This window comes from Bufo gargarizans, chromosome 6 (genome assembly GCF_014858855.1).
Source record: "Bufo gargarizans isolate SCDJY-AF-19 chromosome 6, ASM1485885v1, whole genome shotgun sequence".
In the NCBI taxonomy this organism is placed as follows: domain Eukaryota; kingdom Metazoa; phylum Chordata; class Amphibia; order Anura; family Bufonidae; genus Bufo; species Bufo gargarizans.
In genome coordinates, this window is record NC_058085.1 from 181,233,745 (window position 1) to 181,258,618 (window position 24,874).

At 42.7% G+C, this 24,874-nt stretch overlaps 1 protein-coding gene across 1 annotated transcript in view; it reads left to right on the forward strand.

Moving 5' to 3' along the window:
• Positions 1–5,042: 5,042 nt before the first annotated feature.
• The window catches only part of LOC122942421 (elastase-1-like), an 80,067-nt gene continuing 60,235 nt past the window's right edge, over positions 5,043–24,874 (forward strand). Inside the window, exon 1 of the mRNA XM_044300034.1 lies at positions 5,043–5,217. Within this exon, the coding sequence (XP_044155969.1) occupies positions 5,121–5,217 (97 nt within the window). The 5' untranslated portion in view covers positions 5,043–5,120. The remainder of the gene's footprint in view (positions 5,218–24,874) is intronic.

Sequence of the window (24,874 nt, forward strand, 5' to 3'; positions counted from 1 at the left end):
AAGATGTGTGGTACCCGAGACCTGGGGTGGGGTGGGGTGGGGGGAGGTACTACTAGTGTATCCTTGATTGCTTTGTTTTCAATTTTTTATATGAAATATTATGTGATGTTATGTATTTCACAGCTACCATGTCATTTTGTCCAGCAGGGGAGGTACTGGCTGGTAATGGCTGTAACAGTGGGCTGGTCTGACTTCGTGCTAGGAGGGTGAAATCTTGGAGTTTAACTTTTACACATTTTTTCATGTCACACAACAAACTTAAATGTATTTTATTTATTAAACATTTTCACACACTTCACACATACCTGCTACTTTGTGTTGGTCTATTATGTAAAACCCAAAAAATACATTTAAGTTTGTAGGTGTAATGTTAAAAAATATGGAAAAGTTTAAGGGGTATGAATACTTTTTCAAGGCACTGTACATCCTCATCTGGTGCCACAGAAGAATTGCATTAAAGCCTGCTGCTACTGTATGAATTTGAAGTTCTGCATTGCACTTAGTAAAAGGGACTTTGTTACGTTCAACTCTGGCTTTATTCTTCAGTATTCTGTTTTGATGGCAATAGAGCTTCGGGGAGCAATGGCCTGAGGTATGACACCGTGACAACAACACTACAAAACTACCACTCCCATCTTCTACCCCAGCATCCGCAGGGACTCTCTGCAGTAGGAAGACAGACATAGATGACAGACATCTAACACCAAAGGTGGCTCCCTCTGGACTGTCATGGACACCCCACGTACACTCAAAGAATGTAAGGAGCCCATTGCATACCACTAAGGCTAGGTCTACACGACGACATTTGTTGCGCGACAGATAGGGCGCAACAGTTGTCGCACGACATTTTGTTGCACTAATGTCGCGCAGCAATTTTTATAATGGCAGTCTATGGTGTCGCACTGCAACATGCGACATGCTGCGACTGCGATGCGACAGTCACAGAAAAATCCATCTCGAATGGATTTTCTGCAACTGTCGCGTCGCAGCATGTCGCATGTTGCAGTGCGACACCATAGACTGCCATTATAAAAATTGTCGCGCGACAAATGTCGTCGTGTAGACCTAGCCTAAATCCCCAGCAAAAAAATAAGATCACAAAGTGAGGGAAGTGAACTGCAGAAACGGTAGAGCCTGGAAACCTGTTTGCATGATCCAAAGGAACGGTTACCAAGACACGCAATTCAGATTCAGTCATCCAGCCATTACATTGATTACATTTTGTACATTGTTTACAACACTATTTTTCTCTATATTAGTAAGGGGTTAATAGGGGTACTATGGGAGGGGGTGGAAGGAGATGTAATTTAACGTATCATTTATTAAGGAGATTTGGACATGTGTCCCTGTCACACAGCACTATCATCTGCTGTGTGACTTTTAGCTATGATATCACTACAACAGTCAGAAACGTTAAAGAGCATCCTCCGAAATGTTATTTTCACCTGAGATGAAACAATAGTTAAAGGCTATGTACACCTTTGGGGACAATTTTTTTAAAATTATTGTATTGTACTCATTTTGAGCAGCCTTTGGATTTTCTGTCTTTTCCACCAGACCAGGAGCAGACGGGCTCCTTATCTCTGCTCTCTGACCTTATAAACACTCATTATAGCTCAGTCATTTAAAAAAAAATTGCCTCTGAAGGTGTACATAGCCTTTAAAGTTATTGATCACATAAAATGTATATCTTGCTTGCTATGTGTTGCGCTTCATTTACAGTGTATATCTGCATTGGAAGCTCCATTAGGGGCCCCTGTTGCAGATTTTGTTGAAAAAATAAATAAAAAGGACAAAATAGCACAGCATACAGCAAAATGCCAGATTCATTGGACCTTTTAAGGAATATTTAGAATTTTTATATTTTCTACTCTCCATTCTCCTTATCGGTCACGTTCTATACTTCTAAAGTCTTGAGTTCTTATAAACAAATTCTCTTTTATGTTGACCCGGGGTGCCCTCTAGTGGGTGACCATTATTAAAGCCTCAATTTGCTTTAATTACAAATTGTCACAAGACAAAGTAGGATAGTAAATGGACTGTGGTATTTTTACTCTGTGTTCAATTTCCTTAAACTCCAAGGCTGAATTAATATGCTACGGGTGCATTTTCGCATAAACCACTGCGATATACAGATTAGCTCTTGACCCCACTGATCATGAGGATGGGGCTCCATACCACACAGGGCCTACAAAATTAACGGACCAGCAGATCGAGCATGCACACTGTTGCTTTATTCATCTTTATAGGACCTACTTAAGAGTCTTGTAGAGATGATTGCAGCAGCAGTACGCTCCACCTGCTGATCTGTTCATTTGGGGGGTCCTGTAGGGTATGGGGCATCTGTTCTCGTGATCAGTTGGGGACCCAGTCGTAGTACTCACACCAAACTAATCACCACTATCCTGTGGATAAAGGATAACATAAAAGCTACTAGAATACCCCTTTAATGGTTATGCAGCTAAACAGCAGTTTACATTACAGTAACCATATCAATGCCCAGGACACAAATGATCACTCTCCTGCCAGAACATCAGTTAAATACATCCTCAAGTAAAGCCTTGAGATCCCCACCTGCAGAGAGATCAGCAAAATACAGCAATTACAGCAAGGTGAGGGACAACAGACAATCACCCATCAGACGACCACTCGGCCAAGTGCAGATTAGCAGCTATCCAACCTACTATCATACAGTGCCTTGAAAAACTATTCATACCTGTTAAACTTTTCCACATTTTTTCATGTCACACCGACAAACTTAAATGTAGTTTATTTATTAAAAATGTTGCATTAAACAGCAGTTTACATTAAAAAGGAACTCCATTTATCCCACACTGCAATAATTTGTGCTACATTTAACAAATAATGTAAGCTGTTTCATATCTTTAAATATAAGACTTTTGTCTAAAGTTACTCCAGTTTTTACGCCACATTCCCCAGAGACACCAGTGCCTGGCACCGAGGGAACAGGCCTACTTGTAATCAATTGGGGTGTGGACTGGTGGTGAATCTCTGTGGTGGGAGTCTCTTCTCGGGTCAGTATACATCGTTCACGATTATGACTTACTCACATGCTATTTAGGAACTTAATCTGGTTACGTATCCTCTGCTTATTGCTGTGATTCATCCACATACCATTTATGCATTCAGTTTGGTGAATCCTCTTGGGCTAGTATATATAGCCTCTGGTGGGATTTAATTATATGTTATCTATGTACTCAGCGTTGGCATTTATTATTTGTTCACTGTTGTGATTTATCTTCTTATTGCTCATGTATTCAGCCTGGTCTTCTGTCAGTCACTAAATTTGGCTGTAGATATTAAAATCACGCAGCATTTTTGAATTAACCGTTCAATTTTGCATTGGGCAGCTTATCTACTGACCATGATAAATTTGACTAGCACTATATTATCCCGCTAACGGTTATGCACCACCAGTCACTTATGTTTTAGTTCTGATTTTAAATTGTTGTGTATTGTCAATCATGTGAATAGATATTATGAAATGATATACTAATAAAAAAAAAAAATTGATACGCATATGGTATTGATATATTTCTTTACATATATACGTATAGTTAATTTATATACGCGTCGTTTAATGCATTATTCATTTTGGGAAAATATTTTTGGTTCTCTACTTGGAATCAATACCAGGCCAAGGTCAGGAAGTGCAAAGTTTGTGTGAACCACTGAAACAGTCCATGGGTCAGTGCAAGCAGGACAGGGTCAATACGGTGATCAGCCATGGGTCAGGTCAGGTGGCAGAGAGTCAGGATCCAGGAAACAGATAGAAGTTGGAACACAGACAGACAAATCAATTATAGCTCTGTTGCAGGGTCTAGCAAGCAAGTGAAAAGCAAAAGGAATCTATTGGATTGCTTAGGCAAGAGATGGAACAAACAGCCCAGCATATATAGGAGAGCCATTTAGTTCATTAATCAAGCTGGCATTAATCATTGGCTGAGCACAGGATCGGAAAGGGGAATTAACACTTGCAGTACTGCAGAGAAAAATCTCTTAAAAACACACATAGGAAGAGCCCTTGCAGCCAGGATGCAGCCTACAGAGTGGTACACTGGATTCTGGAGACCGAGCAGAAGCTAGGTAAGTGATGCAGCACCTGAGCCCACCCGGATGGCACAGGCACGGAGTCTCGCTACGACATCCAATCTCCCACACACTTTTCTAAAGTGGCAAGAGCTGTGTAAGATCATAAAAAGTTTGGGACTTTTATGAAGCCATAAAATAGAGCTTCATAAGTTCACCCCAGTGTATGAAACCATGATAAAATGTAGTTCTACTGAACTAAGACTATATTGACATCATGCTTTGCATGGTTCAACACAGGAATATTCTCCAGATGTATAAACTATCAAAATATAGATGCGGATGTTTTGTGTATGCTTGGTGTTTTATGTTACAATAGCTTTACCTTAACTGTATTTTACGTTTATTTGATTCCAAGTTACAGTTCTACTGTATGCAAATGGGAGTCGGCAAGAGACATATGCACAGTATGGACATCTGGGGCACATGCTCAGCAGACTGTTTCAAACACTGAACATAATGCTCCAACATTATGTAAGACTGATCTAAGATCACAAGATGTCTCAATGATTCAGCAGATTTACGGCATCTGTAGCTATAATATAGACTGTAATATGCAACTGTATTACAGATGTCTGAAATTGCCCATATCATATATAATGTAGTAATATTTAGTTCTCATTGTCCCTTTACCTTTTGAGGGTTGCCTCCTCCTACACGCAAATACCCAAAACTGAATTGTACAAGACAATACAATATATTACATTTAGAACATAGATCTACTGTTCATATTCAAATAATTAACAGCCAGTTGAGTTATTTTTCTGCGCTCACACTCCTCATAGTCCAAACTGAGCTTGTTTTCTGCCTGCCAGTATAAAACTGCTGATATTAGTCCCAGCGGTCAGTTTCTAAGTAGAATGCTAGGCACACGCAGAACCATCCAGGCCCATGTGTTTTGATCAGGGTACATTGTTGTGTTGTGTCCCCTGTGTAAAGCTTCCAATGACACTGCCCCTGCTGTATAAATACCAACACTACCCTCAGTACAGCAGTTCAGGAACCTGGAAATGATTTTAAAGGATCTCCTTCTCCTGCTTTTTGTGCTGTCATTAGCACAGGCAACCTCACCTCAACATATTAACCATCCCAAGTTTCTGCACCTCGGTAAGTGATAAGTGATTTCATACCTTGTTGTATTCGATGTAACAGTTTGCAATTTACCCAATTTTTTTTTTCATTGTTACATATATAAAAATGATAGCAGAAGGTTTTCATTTCAGGGTCCAAGAGGGTTCACTGATGAGGAAAACCATCCTCCCTAGCTGAGCCATCTGCTGAGTGTTGGAGGATTGTTAAGATATTGCTAATATGTACATATGCTTATAATGTTCCTGTAACCAATGTAAACTGGAAACAGTAAAATGTGTTGTGAGAATATTATTGTTATCCAAGCCCACTTTCACATTGTACGTGGCAATAGAAAAGATGATACATTGGTAGAGAAATGTTTGCCCCTTTGTTAATAATACAGATAAACTAATAAAAGTACACTATACGGACAAAAGTACTGGCAAACCTACACATTCCACATTTGAACATACACACACACACACACCTTGCTTATCTATTAGGTGAGCCAGCCCACCATACTGTGAACCCACTATTGGGCAAGCAGCTGCACCTAGTGTACCCAGAACAGTGTGTACCAATAAGACCTGGTTACATTGCACTGGGTTTTTTTTTTATGGAGAATGTGTATTTTTGCTGAACCCACCAAGAATTTCTCTTATTCTGCCCATACTGTTACCTATCCATTTAAAAATGATATAAACTGTAATACAGATGCAGTAAAATATATGATTAACTGTAGATTATGTGATCAAACATATATAGGTAGCCAGGCGCGTAGCTAAAGGGGGTTTAGAGGTAGCGGTCGCTACTGAGCCCAGGAGCGTAAGGGGGCCCAAAGACCCTTGTGCCACATAAGACACTGGCATTATAGAAAGTGCATACTGGTCAATTTACACCTCTGGCTGGAGGGAAGGGGTTAGGTTATGAATTTGGCATGAGGGGGTGCCCTTTCAATGTTTGCCTCAGGCAGCAGGAAGGCTATGTGCTCCCCTGCCCCTTGCCAACAAGCACTGAGGGACGGGGGCCCAAGCTGAACTCTTGCACCAGGGCCCATGAGCTTTTAGCTACAGCCCTGTAGGTAGCTCTTCAAGGAGACTTAGGTTTCACACGAGCGGATGCCGTGCGTGACATCCGCTCTGTGAATGACAGCCAAGACCCGATGCGGACAGCAGAGGCACGGAGCAGTAACATGACTGATAATGCTCCGTGCCTCTCTGTGACCTCTTTACTACGAAATCACAGTGAGATAAAGTTGTCATTGTGATTTCGTAGTAAAGAGATCACAGAGAGGCACGGAGCATTATCAGTCATGTTACTGCTCCGTGCTTCTGCAGTCTGCATCGGGTCTTAGCTGTCATTCACGGAGTGGATGTCACGCACGGCATCCACTCGTGTGAAACAGCCCTTAAGGTACATGTGCTGGAGCACATTAATGATATCACCACTATTAGCTTCCAGACATTTTCGTGAATATCATGCGGGAAACCTAGCGGTGATCTGGCTAAGTGGCATTGAAAAGGTTAAATTATCCAGAGGAGGGGATCTAAAGCAACATCTATTGGAGAGTGAGGCATTTTGGATGTTAACCGTAAATACTTATTTTTCTGCAGGTCTGAATTATCGCAGAGACATGATGACATTTTATTAGTTTATACTAACAAAGCTTTTTACTATTTTCCTGCCTCTGGTCATTTTTAATATGTTTTTATTGGGATGCCGTGTATGGAGTTGCCTAGATTATATATACAGACGTGGACAAAATTGTTGGTACCCTTTGGTCAATGAAAGAAAAAGTCACAATGGTCACAGAAATAACTTTAATCTGACAAAAGTAATAATAAATTAAAATTCTATAAATGTTAACCAATGAAAGTCAGACATTGTTTTTCAACCATGCTTCAACAGAATTATGTAAAAAAATAAACTCATGAAACAGGCATGGACAAAAATGATGGTACCCCTAACTTAATATTTTGTTGCGCAACCTTTTGAGGCAATCACTGCAATCAAACGCTTCCTGTAACTGTCAATGAGACATCTGCACCTCTCAGCAGGTATTTTGGCCCACTCCTCATGAGCAAACTGCTCCAGTTGTGTCCGGTTTGAAGGGTGCCTTTTCCAGACTGCATGTTTCAGCTCCTTCCAAAGATGCTCAATAGGATTGAGGTCAGGGCTCATAGAAGGCCACTTTAGAATAGTCCAATTTTTTCCTCTTAGCCATTCTTGGGTGTTTTTAGCGGTGTGTTTTGGGTCATTGTCCTGTTGCAAGACCCATGACCTGCGACTGAGACCAAGCTTTCTGACACTGGCTAGTACATTTCTCTCTAGAATTCCTTGATAGTCTTGAGATTTCATTGTACCCTGCACAGATTCAAGACACCCTGTGCCAGACGCAGCAAAGCAGCCCCAGAACATAACAGAGCCTCCTCCATGTTTCACAGTAGGGACAGTGTTCTTTTCTTGATATGCTTCATTTTTTCGTCTGTGAACATACAGCTGATGTGCCTTGGCAAAAACTTCGATTTTTGTCTCATCTGTCCACAGGACATTCTCCCAGAAGCTTTGTGGCTTGTCAACATGTAGTTTGGCATATTCCAGTCTTGCTTTTTTATGATTCGTTTTCAACAATGGTGTCCTCCTTGGTCGTCTCCCATGTAGTCCACTTTGGCTCAAACAACGACGGATGGTGCGATCTGACACTGATGTTCCTTGAGCATGAAGTTCACCTTGAATCTCTTTAGAAGTCTTTCTAGGCTCTTTTGTTACCATTCGGATTATCCGTCTCTTAGATTTGTCATCAATTTTCCTCCTGCGGCCACGTCCAGGGAGGTTGGCTACAGTCCCATGGATCTTAAACTTATGAATAATATGTGCAACTGTACTCACAGGAACATCTAGTTGCTTGGAGATGGTCTTATAGCCTTTACCTTTAACATGCTTGTCTATAATTTTCTTTCTGATCTCTTGAGACAGCTCTTTCCTTTGCTTCCTCTGGTCCATGTCGAGTGTGGTACACACCATATCACCAAACAACACAGTGATTACCTGGAGCCATATATATAGGCCCAATGGCTGATTACAAGGTTGTAGACACCTGTGATGCTAATTAGTGGACACACCTTGAATTAACATGTCCCTTTGGTCACATTATGTTCTGTGTTTTCTAGGGGTACCATCATTTTTGTCCATGCCTGTTTCATGAGTTTATTTTTTTACATAATTCTGTTGAAGCATGGTTGAAAAACAATGTCTGACTTTCATTGGTTAACATTTATAGAATTTTAATTTATTATTACTTTTGTCAGATTAAAGTTATTTCTGTGACCATTGTGACTTTTTCTTTCATTGACCAAAGGGTACCAACAATTTTGTCCACGTCTGTATATATATATATATATATATATATATATATACATACATATATATACACACATACAGTCATGTAAATGTTGGCACCCCTGAAATTTTTCAAGAAAATGAAGTATTTCTCACAGAAAAGTATTGCAGCAACCCATGTTTTGCTATACACATGTTTATTCCCTTTGTGTGTATTGGAACAAAACCAAAAAAGGGAGGAAAAAAAAAGCAAATTGGACATAATGTCACACCAAACTCCAAAGATGGGCTGGACAAAATTATTGGCATCCTTTCAAAATTGTGGATAAATAAGATTGTTTCAAGCATGTGATGCTCCTTCAAACTCACCTGGGGCAAGTAACAGGTGTGGGCAATATAAAAAAATCACACATGAAAGCAGATAAAAAGGAGAGAAGTTCACTTAGGCTACTTTCACTCTTGCGGCAGAGAGTTCTGTCGCTGGAACTACCTGCCAGATCCGGCAAAACGTATGCCAACCGATGGCATTAGTAAGACTGATCAGGATCCTGATCAGTCTTAAAAATGCCTGATCAGTCAAAAAAAATGCATTGAAATGCCGGATCCGTCTTTCCGGTGTCATCCGGAAAAACGGATCCAGCATTTTTTTTTTCACCTTTTCACTGCCGGGCATGCGCAGACCGGAAGGACAAATCCGGCATTCCAGTATTTTGAATGCCGGATCCGGCACTGATACATTCCTATGGGAAAAATATGCTGGATCCGGCATTTAGGCAAGTCTTCAGTTATTTTTTCGCCGGAGATAAAACCGTAGCATGCTGCGGTTTTCTCTTTTGCCTGATCAGTCAAAATGACTGAACTGAAGACATCTTGATGCATCCTCAACGGATTACTCTCCATTCAGGGTGCATGGGGATATACCTGATCAGTTATTTTCTGGCATTGAGCCCTTTTGACGGAACCCAGTGCCGGAAAAGAAAACGTGTGAAAGTACCCTTACCCTGGGTTCACACCTGAGCGTTCCTCAAACGCGCGTTTTACGTAATAGTAAACGCGCGTTTGACGCGCGTTTGTGTCATTGACTGCAGTGTCCTATGGCCACAAACGCGCGTCAAAACGCCCCAAAGAAGCTCAAGTACTTGTTTGAGCGTCGGGCGTTTTACAGCACGTTCGTACGCGCTGTAAAACGCCCACGTGTGAACCATTCCCATAGGGAAGCATTGGATTTCATGTCTTGAGCGTTTTACAGCGCGTTTGAACGCGCTGTAAAACGCTCAGGTGTGAACCCAGGGTTAGTCTTTGCATTGTAGGTCTGTGTGCGCCACACTAAGCATGGACAGCAGAAAGAGGAGAAAAGAACTGTCTGAGGACTTGAGAACTAAAATTGTGGAAAAATATCAACAATCTCAAGGTTACAAGTCCATCTCCAGAGATCTAGATTTGCTTTGTCCACAGTGCGCAACATTATCAAGAAGTTTGCAACCCATGGCACTGTAGCTAATCTCCCTGGGCGTGGACGGAAGAGAAAAATTTATGAAAGGTGTCAACGCAAGATAGTCCGGATGGTGGATAAGCAGCCCCAAACAAGTTCCAAAGATATTCAAGCTATCCTGCAAGCTTAGGGAGCATCAGTGTCAGCGCAAACTATCCGTCGACATTTAAATGAAATGAAACGCTATGGCAGGAGACCCAGGAGGACCCCACTGCTTACACAGAGACATAAAAAAGCAAGACTACATTTAGCAAAAATGAACTTGAGTAAGCCAAAATCCTTCTGGGAAAACGTCTTGTGGACAGATGAGACTAAGATAGAGCTTTTTGGCAAAGCACATCATTCTACTGTTTACCAAAAACGAAATGAGGCCTACAAAGAAAAGAACATAGTACCTACAGTGAAATACAGTATGGTGGAGGTTCATTGATGTTTTGGGGTTGTTTTGCTGCCTCTGGCACTGGGTGCCTTGAATGTGTGCAAGGCATCATGAAATCTAAGAATTACCAATGGATTTTGGGTCGCACTGTAGAGCCCAGTGTCAGAAAGCTGGGCTTGAGTCCGAGATCTTGGGTCTTCCAGCAGAACAATGACAACAAATATACTTCAAAAAGCACCCAGAAATGGATGGCAACAAAGCGCTGGAGAGTTCTGAAGTGTCCAGCAATGAGTCCAGATCTAAATTCCATTGAACACCTATGGAGAGATCTTAAAATTGCTGTTGGTGAAAGGTCCCCTTCCAATAAGAGAGACCTGGAGCAGTTTGCTAAGAAAGAGTGGTCCAAAATTCCGGGTGAGAGGTGTCAGATGCTTATTGATGGTTATAGGTACCGACTGATTTCAGTTATTTTTTCCCAAAGGGTGTGCAACCAAATATTAAGTTAAGGATGCCAATAATTTAGTCCAGACCATTTTTGGAGTCTGGTGTGACATTATGTCCAATTTGCCTTTGTTCCTCCCTTTTTTGGTTTTGTTCCAATACACACAAAGGGAATAAACATGTGTATAGCAAAACATGTGTTACTGTAATACTTTTCTGTGAGAAATACTTCATTTTCTTGAAAAATTTCAGGGGTGCCATTTACAGCCATGACTATATATATATATATATATATATATATATATATATATATACTTATATTTAAAAGCAGGGTACGTGTATGTATATTTATTCTATGATTAAGACTAGTGTTGAGAAAATCAAAGCATCTGAAGTGGAGTTCGAAGTGGAATTTGATCCCAAGTTTAGGAAAAATTAGATTAGCCACAAATCCGAATTTCCTCGAGATTTGCGGTAAACAAACAATCAGGAATGCGAGATCACCCATTACAGGGGTTGTCCGGGTTCAGAGCTGAACCCGGACATACCCATATTTTCAACCAGGAAGCCCCCTCCGATGTTAGCATCGGAGCATCTAATGACCGATGTGCTCCCTTGCCCTGCGCTAGATTGTGCAGGGCAAGGGCTCTTTTGTTTGCAATAACACACTGCCGGGCGGAAGTTTCCACCCAGCAGTGTGTTCAGTGACATCACTGTCTCTGATGGCCGCGCTTTAGCGTTGCCCTAGCCGTTTTACTGGCTAGGGCAGCGCTGAAGCCCGCCCATCAGTGCCGGTGACATCACCAGGCTTCCTGGCAGCCCCATGGAGAGCCCGGTTCGTCACCGGAACTCCTGAAAATGTCTTTGCCCTGCGCGATTTAGGGCAAGACAAAGGAGAGCATTGGAGCATGAACTGCCCTGATGCTCAATTCAGGGGGGCTGTCTGGGTAAAAATGGAGGTATGTCCAGGTTCAGCTCTGAACCTGAACAACCCCTTTAAGCTGTGCAGCCACACAAACCACTGTTAGCCATCCCCCTGTGATGTCAGAGCCCTATAAAACCCTCATCCCGCGCGGTCTCTGCCATTTCACTGTGAGCTGAGCGTAGGGAGAGACGTGGCAATGGGTTAATGTACTAGGGACAGTGTTGCTGGAAAATGTTTAAAAAATAATGTTGGATACGGAGGTTGCAGGGAAAGTGTTGGGAGATCATAGGGAGAGTTTTTTGAGACTGTAGGTACCGCGTAGGGAAACATCAGGGAGACTGCAGATTGAGTGTAATCACCACGTGCATCTTGTTCAACAGCTGCAACATTCATAGTCAATCCGTCATTTTACAGATAGACTTGCTGTGCCTCGGTATTAAAGGGCGGTATAATATATCACCATGTGCATCTTGTTCAACTGCTGCCACATTCATAGTTAATCCATCATTTTACAGATAGACTTACTGTGCCTCAGTATTAAAGGGCAGTCTAATATATTGCCACGTGCATCTTGTTCAACTGCTGCCACATTTACAGGTGAAACTAGAAAAATTTGAATATCATGCAAAGTTCATTTATTTCAGTAATACAACTTAAAGGGTTAAACTAACATATGATATAGACTCATTAATTACAAAGCAAGATATTTAAAGCCTTTATTTGGTATAATTTGGATGATTATGGCTTACAGCTTATGAAACCCCAAAGTCACAATTTTGAGGTACCCTTTGGGGATATGGATTAATTAGGTGACTAGATTGTAACACTTTGAGCCTAGACTATTGAACCTTTTCACAAAATTCAAATTTTAAGCTGCATTAATGCAATTCCTTTTAATTTGCATTACTGAAATAAATGGACTTTTGCACGATATTCTAATTTTTCGAGTTTCACCTGTATGGTTAACCTGTTATTATACAAATAGAATTACTGTGCCTCAGTATTAAATGATGGTCTAATATATATAGCCGCATGCATCTTGTTCAGCTGCAGCGACATTCAAAGTTAATCTGTTACATTAATGAAACAGTTACTGTACACTATGGCCAACAGACAGTTGCCTAGGCCCTCCAAAAGAACGGGCAGTGGCAAAAATGTTGCTGTAGTCAGCACAAGTAGCAGCAGAAGAAGGGGGTGGCAGCAGCTGCAGCAATTGGCCAGAGGTGCCACTGTCATCCAGAGGTCGTGTTTTGACTAACAATCCAGCTGTATGGTTGACTCGAATTGCCTCTGTGCCCTCATCTGTCCTGAACATGGCTCTTGCCTTTGCTGCTCCTTATGCTAGCCAAGTAACAATAGCCGCCGGCCATGCTCCGCTTTTCAGCGAGGATGAGTTTTGTGGGGACAGTCAGCAGTTACAGGTCAGCACAGATTTTGAGCGCAGGACGTGCACCTGGCCAAGTTGCTTGTACTACAGTCCCTCCCTTTCCATGTAGTTGACTCTGCACATTTTAGAGAACTGATAGCTTGTGCCCACCAAAGGTGGAGAGTCCCAAGCCGATATTACTTTACCAGAAAAAGCTCTACACATACGTTGATCAGAAGGTGGTCCAGTCCTTAGGCCTCTTAGTGTCTTAGAGTTCACGCGAGCTCTGATGTATGGAGTTGTAACTATGGTCAAGGATATATATTGCTCACAGTCCACTTGGCAAATATCGGTCTGGGCCAGGCACACCGGCAGCTTGGCACGATTATGGCAATGCTGTTCTGCTTTGTAATCGTGGTATTTCTGCACCAATGTCCTCCTCTACCTCATCCTCCACCTTGTCCTCACCCTCCACTGTAGGCACAGTTCACAGTGGTCCTTCAGTATACCACGTATGCAAAGTTAGACTTTGTTACGTGGTTCTGCACCTCGTCAGCCTAGGCAAACTGAGCCACACTGGGAAGGAACTGCTTGGTGTTATCAATAAAGAAATCGAACACTGGCTGTGTCCTTGCCAACCAGAGATGGGTTACATCAGGGAGGGAAGACCCATGCACCCTGAATGGTACATGTCTTCAATCTCATTGTCACCTGGTTCCTCAAGTCTTCCACTGAACTGCAAGAGCTGTTAAAAATGGCCAGAAAACTGTGAATGCACTTCAGCCACTCTTAACATGCAAAACATGCCCTCCTTGAGCTGCAAAGGCAAAATGCTCTTCACCCAACTCCTGATATGCGACATTTCCACCTATTACACATGAATTCCACGCTCGATATGTTAGACCACCTGCACAAGCAGAGGAAGGCAGTGGGAGTCATGCATGAAGGACTTTTATTCCTTGTTAAAAAAAAATATGATTTCAGACATGAATGGCAGAAACGGATGCAAATTGAGCAAATATGGTCAGCATTTTGCATCAGTATTTGTAAGCCAAAAGCAGGAGTGGGTCCAGAACACAGAGGAGATGCAAATATTGTCCCTGTTCCTGCCACTGCTGTTGGTCCACATCCCCACTCTGTCATGGGGCCACTATTGTCCCTTTTACTGTCAGTGCTGCTGCTGCTACCCTCCCCACTCTGTCATGGGGCCACTATTGTCCCTTTTACTGTCAGTGCTGCTGCTGCTACCCTCCCCACACTGTCATGGGGCCACTATTGTCCCTTTTACTGTCAGTGCTGCTGCTGCTACCCTCCCCACACTGTCATGGGGCCACTATTGTCCCTTTTACTGTCAGTGCTGCTGCTGCTACCCTCCCCACACTGTCATGGGGCCACTATTTGATTCTTGGGGCACTGTTCAGTTAAATGAACAGCAATAAATTAGACCTGACGGTAACACTGACCTGTGATACTGTAGCACTGTAAATCTACAGCTAACAGAAGGTATTAAAAAGCATGTGTTTGGACAGCCACAACATGCATTAAAAGAAAATTTTTTCCTCCACTACTTTATTGGCGCTGACTCCATTTCTTTATTTTGTTCCACTAAGGAGCCATTCAGACACAGCTCCTGCAGGGCGCACACAGGTTTTTTGCTTTACTGAAGGGTGCTGTATGCTTTTCGTTTTTTCTTATTTTTTTTGTTTAACAGAAGGGATTAGCTATGAATCTTGCACTGCAGTGATGTAGACGGCGATAATTTACACCTGTAATACTGACAGCACAGTGCCTACAGAATGGATTAACTATGAACGCGGGTGCACTAGAACGTAATGCACACGGCGATACACTCCCCCTGCAGTCTCTCTGCACTCTCCTTGTACTCTCCCCGTAGTTTAACTTCCAAGCCTTCACACTGATATTGGGCCACCAAGTGGGATGAATATGATTATGCAGATTAGGCAGTATTCACACTGAGATTGGACCACCAAGTGGGATGAATATGATTAGGCAGAGTGGCCTGGGTATACCCGATTTATCGTGATTTTTTACGAATTAATTCAGAACAAAATGAATTTCTTGCCGAAATACGGCAAATTCACCTAATCATCTCTAATTAAGATTAAACATGTCAGGTGACAGTGGGGATGTGTGTGTTTTTTTTATGCGATTTATCACAATAAAGGATAGATTTTTACAACATGCTGGAATCTTTTTCTACCTTCAAATCACAGATTCTGACAGGTGAATGTAGTGCATAGAATAAACACAACAATCAAGGTGGTCCCACAGATGCTCAATTAGGTTTAAATCTGGGATATTAGGGGGCTAGAGTAGTACTTGTAAGTTTTGTTCATGCTCTTCCAACTAATATAAGACATTTCTAGCAGATGTGTAGTGACCACCCGTCTGCTTCGGAGCCCCATACGCAGTAGAGTCCACTGAACAGTTGTTTTAGACACGTCTGGTAGCCCGTGGTTAATTTTGGCAGTGAGCCCTTGAGCACATTTGCAGCCAACATTCACCTCTCACATCAGTGGCATGTGGTACTCTGCAGTTTCCATGTCACTTATTCGCAATGGTGCCATTTGTCCACTCACAATGCACTTTCACCACAGCAGAATGTGAACAGTTCACAAACAGTTTCTGAAATACCGCTGCCCTAGCACCGAAAGCCAATAATCATCCCTGTTTGCAACTCTGATAAATGGCCCCTTTTACCCCTGACAGTTATGGGGGATATGTGTGCTGACATCCTATCACACACCTTATATACCCACCAAGCCAGCTCATTACAAGTGACTTTCTTCATGAGCTACGCGTAATTGTTCATAATGTGACTCAACTGAGTATATGTTCATCCTGTCACTCAGGAGGAGCATTATCATACCGTTGTGTCAAATAATAAGTGAAATTGCTGTTTGCAAATAATGACAAGCTTTACTCAACCGGGCCAGACAGAAATATGCTGGAAAACCTCTGGAATCTAGCATCCATGTTCATCAATGTACTAGAATGTCGCTGTTAACTCAAAAACAGTATATCTGTAAAGAATAAATCAAGGCAACTGGACGTACTGTAGATTTCTTGAAAACGTTTCACTCGTTCTTCCAACGAGCTTTCTCAATTCTGAGTGACTGTACAAAAACAGTACATTCGCTGCTAATGCAGTTATGGATGTATCATAACATTTCAATCATTTATTTTAATTACTAATTTTTATTTATTTAACTTCAGACAATCCTAAATCACATACAGCACACAAAGAGGCAGACTTACTCCTCCTATAAATGGTGCAAACCTTTACAGGCTGTCTAGACCTGGCCTGGTCCAGGGCTAGGCAGCTTTGAGCCACTATTTAAAAAGCTTCTATGTGCAGGCACATTGGTAAATCTGCAAATCTGCATCTTATACTCATTAGTTATTGCTCATGCTAAGGCATCCAATATAACTGCACCATCTCTGTCATTCATACTCAGGCCTGGCTAATAAAAAGCCTGATTGAAATATCATTATATTTTTATTTACTGTATATCAAAGACTAAGGCCCCTTTCACACGGGCGAGAATTCCATGCGGATGCGATGCGTGAGTTGAACGCATTGCACCCGCACTGAATCCCGACCCATTCATTTCTATGGGGCTGTTCACATGAGCGGTGATTTTCACACATCACTTGTGCGTCGCGTGAAAATCGCAGCATGCTCTATTTTGTGTGTTTTTCACGTAACGCAGGCACCATAGTAATGAATGGGGTTGCGTCAAAATCGCAAGCATCCGCAAGCAAGTGCGGATGCAGTGCGATTTTTACGCACGGTTGCTAGGAGACGATCGGGATGGAGACCCGATCACTCCGGTCATCACATGATCCATCACATGATCTTTTACCATGGTGATGGATCATGTGATGGACCATGTGATGACCGGAGTGACATCACCACAGGTCCTGTTCCTGCACACAGCAAAGAAAGAAGACAGAAGAGATGCTGGCTGCACGATCAAGTGGATTAAGGTGAGTTGATTTTATTTCTTTTTTTAACCCCTCCAGCACTATTTTACTATGCATTCTTCAGAATGCTATTATTTTCCCTTATAACCATGTTATAAGGGAAAATAATACAATCTACAGAACACCGATCCCAAGCCCGAACTTCTGTGAAGAAGTTCGGGTTTCGGTACCAAACATGCAGATTTTTCTCACGCGAGTGCAAAATGCATTACAATGTTTTGCACTCGTGCGGAAAAATCACGCATGTTCCCGCAATGCACCCGCACATTTTCCCGCAACGCCCGTGTGAAAGAGGCCTAAGGCTACTTTCACACTTGCACTTTCCCTTTCCGCTATTGAGATCCGGATCTCAATAGCGGGGGGAAAACTCTTCCGTTTTGTCCCCATTCATTGCTAATGGGGACAAAACTGAACTGAATGAAACGGAGTGCCCCAAAATGCATTCCGTTCCATTTGGTTGCGTCCTCATCGTGGACAGAATAACGTTGCAAGCAGCGTTTTTCTGTCCACAATGTTGTGCAGAGCAAGACGGATCCGTCCTGACACACAATGTAAGTCAATGGGGACGGATCCATTTTCTCTGACACAATAGAAAACAGATCCATCCGCCATTGACTTTCAATGGAGTTCATGACGGATCCATCTTGGTATGTTAAAGATAATACAACCGGATCTGTTCATAATTGATGCAGATGGTTGTATTATCAGTAACGGAAGTGTTTTTTCTGATCCATGATGGTGTAAAAGTAGCCTTTAATAGAACCACAAAATGCAGTGCAATCTGCAGGCAGAATGTTATAAGCCTCTTTCACACAGGCGTCGCGTGTGAGGGCCGGATAGGATGCGCAATTTTTCAGTGCGAGTGCAAAGCGTTTTAATGCGTTTTGCACGCACGTGAGAAAAATCTGCATGTTTGGTAACCAGACCCGAACCCGGACTTCTTCTCAGAAGTTCGGGTTTGGGACCGGTGTTGTGTACATTTTATTATTTTCCCTTATAACATGGTTATAAGGGACAATAATATGATTCTTAATACAGAATGCTAAGTAAATTAGGGATGTTGGGGGTTAAAAAAATAAAATAAAAAAATTACTCACCTCATCCACTTTTTTTTGTGGTGTGGACAGATCACGGGCCCATTCAAGTTAAAAGGGTCTGGATCCGGTTGTGGAATCCGCACATATGTTGCCCGTGCATTGGGGACTGCAAATTGCGATCCCCAATGCACGGATGGCCGAGCAACGGAAGTGTGCATAAGCTCTAAGGCAGAGATTACGAACAGGAGAAACAAAATAGCAACCCAAATAGTGAATAACAAGCATGGAAGAATACTCACCAGTCAATAAGTGAGAAGATCGATGCCCCTTTAGACATACTCCAGGCCATGGCAAACAGGTGCCACTCAGTGTAGCAATCTACAGTATATGCATTTCTGCAAGCTCTATTCAAATAAATGAGAGAGTCATAGAAATGTCACCGCCAGATCTCTGGGAAGCTCTGACAGACGTTCTTCAGTACCTTTTGCTTGAGGTTCTTTTGTTTTGGTTTCGTTTTGTCATCTCGTTTCCCTCTCTCAGCTGTCATCAAGTTGCACTGATTACATCCCTTTATATCCCCTCCCATACTGCATCACTTTGCGGTTTATACAACTTCCTGGATTGTGCTCACTGCTAGATGCTGCAACTGCTGGTTCCTCAGATAAGTCTTTTCCTTTATTTGTGTTTTCCTGTTGGCTTGATTCTAGGTGACCCTGACTCCCTCCGTATTAAGTGCAGGGAGACGGTGGTCGTGTCCCCTCACTATTGTAGGGTTTTCAGGTGTCACTCAGTCTAGGTACGAGGGCATGCAATTTACTATCATTAAGATCTTTGCATGGGCTGAGCAGTCAGGGAGAGCTCTAGGGCTTTTATAGGGGTCACCCATATGTTCCTTAGTTTGGGATCAAGTCAGTTGGATCTTTATTTGTGACTTCTAGTTTTCTGCAACACCATCCGTGACAAGAAAATTCTGCAATAAATCTGCCATGTGTAAATTCATCCTAAGCCTCCATGTAGATGTTACTCTCATATGAACCCCTGCACCAATATTGAAGCAATACTGAGTGTATGTGTATGCATTGATCATGTTTTTACATTTAGATACTCAGGTTATTCCATTATGGGTATGAGCATTTAAATTCAGTAACACAGGAGAGCTAAGCATTCTAACATCTTTAGGCCTATTGCACACGACCGTAGGGCTTTTCCAGTGTTTTGCAGTCTGTTTTTCACGGTTAATCAGTTGTTTAGTTTTTTTGTTTCGGTTGTGTTTCTGTTCAGTTTTTCCGTATGACATATACAGTATACAGTAATTACTTTCCAAAAAATTGGGCTGGGCATAACATTTTCTATATATGGGTCCGCAAAAACGGATACGGAACACATACGGAACACATACGGATGCATTTCCGTATGTGTTGCGGTTTTTTTGCGGACCCATTGACTTGAATAGAGCCACTGAACGTGATTTGCGGACAATAATAGGACATGTTCTATCTTTCAACGGAACGGAAAAATGGATCACGGAAACGGAATGCATACAGAGTACATTGAAATGAATGGTTTCGTATACGGAACACAAAAAACGGCCCGTAAACGGAAAAAAAACTGTCAACGCTGATCATGGCACCTATGCGTGAAGGCAGAGGGATGCAGTGAAATCACAGGGCTCTGATCAGTTGCCATGGCAGCCTGGACGCTGCTGAAGCTCTTCAGGCCTGTCATGGCAATCTCCATACTGACCTATGCACGAGGCATAGGTCAGAATGGAGAGTGTAGAAATTCTATTCACCCTAATATAGATCTACTGGAGTGAATAGGAGAGGGGATCATAAGATCCCTTGTACAAGGCACCTAAAGGGACTAAGGCTGGTTTCACACGGGCGTTGCGGAAAAATGTGCGGGTGCGTTGCGGAAACACCCGCGATTTTTCCGCGCGAGTGCAAAACATTGTCATGCGTTTTGCACTCGCGTGAGAAAAATCGCGCATGTTTGGTACCCAAACCCGAACTTCTTCACAGCAGTTCGGGCTTGGGATTGATGTTCTGAAGATTCTATTATTTTCCCTTATAACATGGTTATAAGGGAAAATAATAGCATTCTGAATACAGAATGCTTAGTATAATAGTGCTGGAAGGGTTAAAAAAAAATAAAAACGTTAACTCACCTTATCCCCAAGATCGTGTAGTTCCCGGTCGGTCTCTTCTCTAGCTGTGGGCTTGGGCTGAATGACCTTTGGTGATGTCAGATCACATGCTCCAATCACATGGTCCATCACCATGGTGATGGAGCATGTGATCTGACATCACCAAAGGTCCTTTAGCCACAGCTAAAGAAGAGACCGACCGGGAACTAGGCGATCATGGGGATAAGGTGAGTTAACTTTTTTATTTTTTTTAACCCTCCCAGCACCATTATACTAAGCATTCTGTAGTCGGAATGCTATTATTTTCCCTTATAACCATGTTATAAGGGAAAATAATACAGTGAATAGACTGTCACCTAGAACCCATGCGTGAAAATCGCACCGCATCCGCACTTGCTTGCGGATGCTTGCGATTTTCACGCAACCCCATTCATTTCTATGGGGCCTGCGTTACGTGAAAAACGCAGAATATAGAACATGCTGCGATTTTCACGCAACGCATAAGTGATGCGTGAAAATCACCGCTCATGTGAACAGCCCCATAGAAATGAATGGGTCAGGATTCAGTGCGGGTGTAGTGCGTTCAACTCACGCATCGCACCCGCACGGAAATCTCGCCCGTGTGAAAGGGGCCTAATAGCTTTAAAACAGGTGGAAATTTTTTTTTTTTTAAAGTTTAAAGAGGACCTTTCATAGGTCCAGACATTATGAAATAAGTAGGGGTTGTGTAGGGCGTCTCCTGTAGGGCGTTGTGTTTCTCAATGGGCGTTTCCTTCTCCCTGACTGTCCCGCGGTCCACTCAAAGCGGAGAGCATCACAGCCAGGGAGAAGGTGAGCTTTTTTTCTCCCTGGCTGTGACTTTCTCCGCTGTGATTGCACCGAGAAGGAGACGCCCATTGAGAAACAGAGCAGTCTTCTCATCCCTGTACCGATGATTTACTTTTCCCGCCTGGTATGGAAATTATTAAGTGGGGCACAGCGGGGGAACGGAGCGCCGGACAGACACACTAGTAAGAGATCTTACATCCCTGCACTATGCCCTACACAACACCCTACTTATTTCATAATGTTTGGACTAGAGATAAACTAATCAAAGCTGACGAAGTGGAATTCGATTCGAATTTCAGTAATTTCCTGAAGCTTCGTGGTTAGGACATGGAGCAAGGAACTCTGGGAACTAGGGATCACCCACAATGCCATGCATGCAGCCAATCAGCCCTATAAATAGCCTCAGCCATCTTGGATTCAGCCATTTTTCAGTGTACTTAGTGCAGGGAGAGACGTCAGCAGGCGCTAGGGATAGTGCTAGGAAAGACTTGAAAACTTCTATTTTGCTCAATAGAAGTTCAGGGAAAGAGTATTAGAAGTGCAGGGAAAGGATAGGGAGGAATTATTCCACAGTACTGAAGCAGAAAGAGGGGCTTATTAGCCATTGTGTGGTGAAAAAATTACAGCCCTTTTTGGCATGTATTAGTGGCAAAAAATAGATATTATTTGCCCTTCATGACCGCAGTTATATGTTCTAAAGCCTTTTTTTGACGTGCATTAGTGGGGAAAAAGAAAAAGGGCTTATTAGCCGTTGTGTGGTGAAGTGAGAAAATTAAAGCCCTTTTTGGCGTGTGTTAGTGGCAAAAAAAAACGTTATTTGCCATTCACAGACGCATTTATATGTTCTAAAGCCTTTTTTTGGCGTGTATTAGTGGGAAGAAAAAGGGCTTATTGGCCACTGTGTGGTGAAGTGAGAAAATTACAGCCCTTTTTGGCATGCATTAGTGGCAAAAAAGCTACTTTATTTGCCGTTCATGGCCGCAGTTATATGTTCTAAAGCCTTTTTTTGTCATGTATTAGTGTGGGGGGGGGGGGCTTAATAGCCGTTGTGTGGTGAAGTGAAAAAATTACAGCCTTTTTTGACGTGTATTAGTGGCAAAAATAAAAATATTTGCCCTTCATTGCCGCAGTTATATGTTCTAAAGCCTCTTTTTGGCATGTATTAGTGGGGAAAAAGAAAAAGGGCTTATTAGCCATTGTGCGGTGAAGTGAGAGAATTAAAGCCCTTTTTGGCGTGTATTAGCAGCGAAAAAATATATATTATTTGCCCTTCACGGACACAGTTATATGTTCTAAAGCCTCTTTTTGCCGTGTATTAGTGGGGAAAAAGAAAAAGGACTTATTAGCCGTTGTGTGGTGAAGTGGGAAAATTAAAGCCTTTTTTGGCGTGTATTAGTGGCAAAAAAATAAACTTTATTTGCCGTCCACGGCTGCAGTTATATGTTCCAAAGCCTTTTTTTGGCGTGTATTAGTGGGGGGGGGGGGGGGGGGGCTTATTATCCGTTGTGTGGTGAAGTGAGAAAATTAAAGTCCTTTTTGGCGTGTATTAGTGACAAAAATAGAAACTTTATTTGACGTTCACGGCCGCAGTTATATGTTCTAAAGCCTTTTTTTGGCGTCTATTAGTGGGGGAAAAAAAATATTATTTGCCGTTCACGGCAGCAGTTATATGTTCTAAAGCCTTTTTTTTTGCTGTGTATTAATGGGGGGGGGGCTTATTAGGGTTGTGTAGGGAAGTACGAAAATTACAGCCCTTTTTGGCGTGTATTAGTGGCAAAAAATATATATTTGCCCTTCACAGACACAGTTATATGTTCTAAAGCCTCTTTTTGCCATGTATTAGTGGGGGGAAAGAAAAAGGGCTTATTAGCCATTGTGTGGTGAATGGTTGACTCGATGTTTGACTTCATTGCAAGTGACATCAGACACCCCCAGCCAAGAGTCGGTGGGTTCGTTAGACACAACACTTAGTTGGCATGTCCCGGGAGCAGGCCCTGTGACCTCACCTGTCCTAAACCTGCCTCTGTCCTTTTCTGTTCCCTCATCCAGAGAGGTACTATATGTTGTGGGTAGAGTTGAGCGAACACCTGGATGTTCGGGTTCGAGAAGTTCGGCCGAACATCCCGGAAATGTTCGGGTTCGGGATCCGAACCCGATCCGAACTTCGTCCCGAACCCGAACCCCATTGAAGTCAATGGGGACCCGAACTTTTCGGCACTAAAAAGGCTGTAAAACAGCCCAGGAAAGAGCTAGAGGGCTGCAAAAGGCAGCAACATGTAGGTAAATCCCCTGCAAACAAATGTGGATAGGGAAATGAATTAAAATAAAAATTAAATAAATAAAAATTAACCAAAATCAATTGGAGAGAGGTTCCATAGCAGAGAATCTGGCTTCCCGTCACCCACCACTGGAACAGTCCATTCTCAGATATTTAGGCCCCGGCACCCAGGCAGAGGAGAGAGGTCCCGTAACAGAGAATCTGTCTTCATGTCAGCAGAGAATTAGTCTGCATGTCATAGCAGAGAATGAGGCTTCACGTCAGCCACCACTGCAACAGTCCATTGGCATATATTTAGGCCCAGCACACACACAGGCAGAGGAGAGAGGTCCCGTAACAGAGAATCTGGCTTCATGTCAGCAGAGAATCAGTCTGCATGTCATAGCAGAGAATCAGGCTTCACGTCAGCCACCACTGCAACAGTCCATTGTCATAAATTTAGGCCCAGCACCCAGGCAGAGGAGAGAGGTCCCGTAACAGAGAATCTGGCTTCATGTCAGCAGAGAATCAGTCTTCATATCATAGCAGAGAATCAGGCTTCACGTCACCCACCACTGTAAGAGTCAATTTTCATAAATTTAGGCCCAGAACCCAGGCAGAGGAGAAAGGTCCCGTAACAGACAATCTGGCTTCATGTCAGCAGAGAATCAGTCTTCATATCATAGCAGAGAATCAGGCTTCACGTCACCCACCACTGTAAGAGTCAATTTTCATAAATTTAGGCCCAGAACCCAGGCAGAGGAGAAAGGTCCCGTAACAGACAATCTGGCTTCATGTCAGCAGAGAATCAGTCTTCATATCATAGCAGAGAATCAGGCTTCACGTCACCCACCACTGTAAGAGTCAATTTTCATAAATTTAGGCCCAGAACCCAGGCAGAGGAGAAAGGTCCCGTAACAGACAATCTGGCTTCATGTCAGCAGAGAATCAGTCTTCATATCATAGCAGAGAATCAGGCTTCACGTCACCCACCACTGTAAGAGTCAATTTTCATAAATTTAGGCCCAGAACCCAGGCAGAGGAGAAAGGTCCCGTAACAGACAATCTGGCTTCATGTCAGCAGAGAATCAGTCTTCATATCATAGCAGAGAATCAGGCTTCACGTCACCCACCACTGTAAGAGTCAATTTTCATAAATTTAGGCCCAGAACCCAGGCAGAGGAGAAAGGTCCCGTAACAGACAATCTGGCTTCATGTCAGCAGAGAATCAGTCTTCATATCATAGCAGAGAATCAGGCTTCACGTCACCCACCACTGTAAGAGTCAATTTTCATAAATTTAGGCCCAGAACCCAGGTAGAGGAGAAAGGTCCCGTAACAGACAATCTGGCTTCATGACAGCAGAGAATCAGTCTGCATGTCATAGCAGAGAATCAGGCTTCACGTCAGCCACCACTGCAACAGTCCATTGTCATAAATTTAGGCCCAGCACCCAGGCAGAGGAGAGAGGTCCCG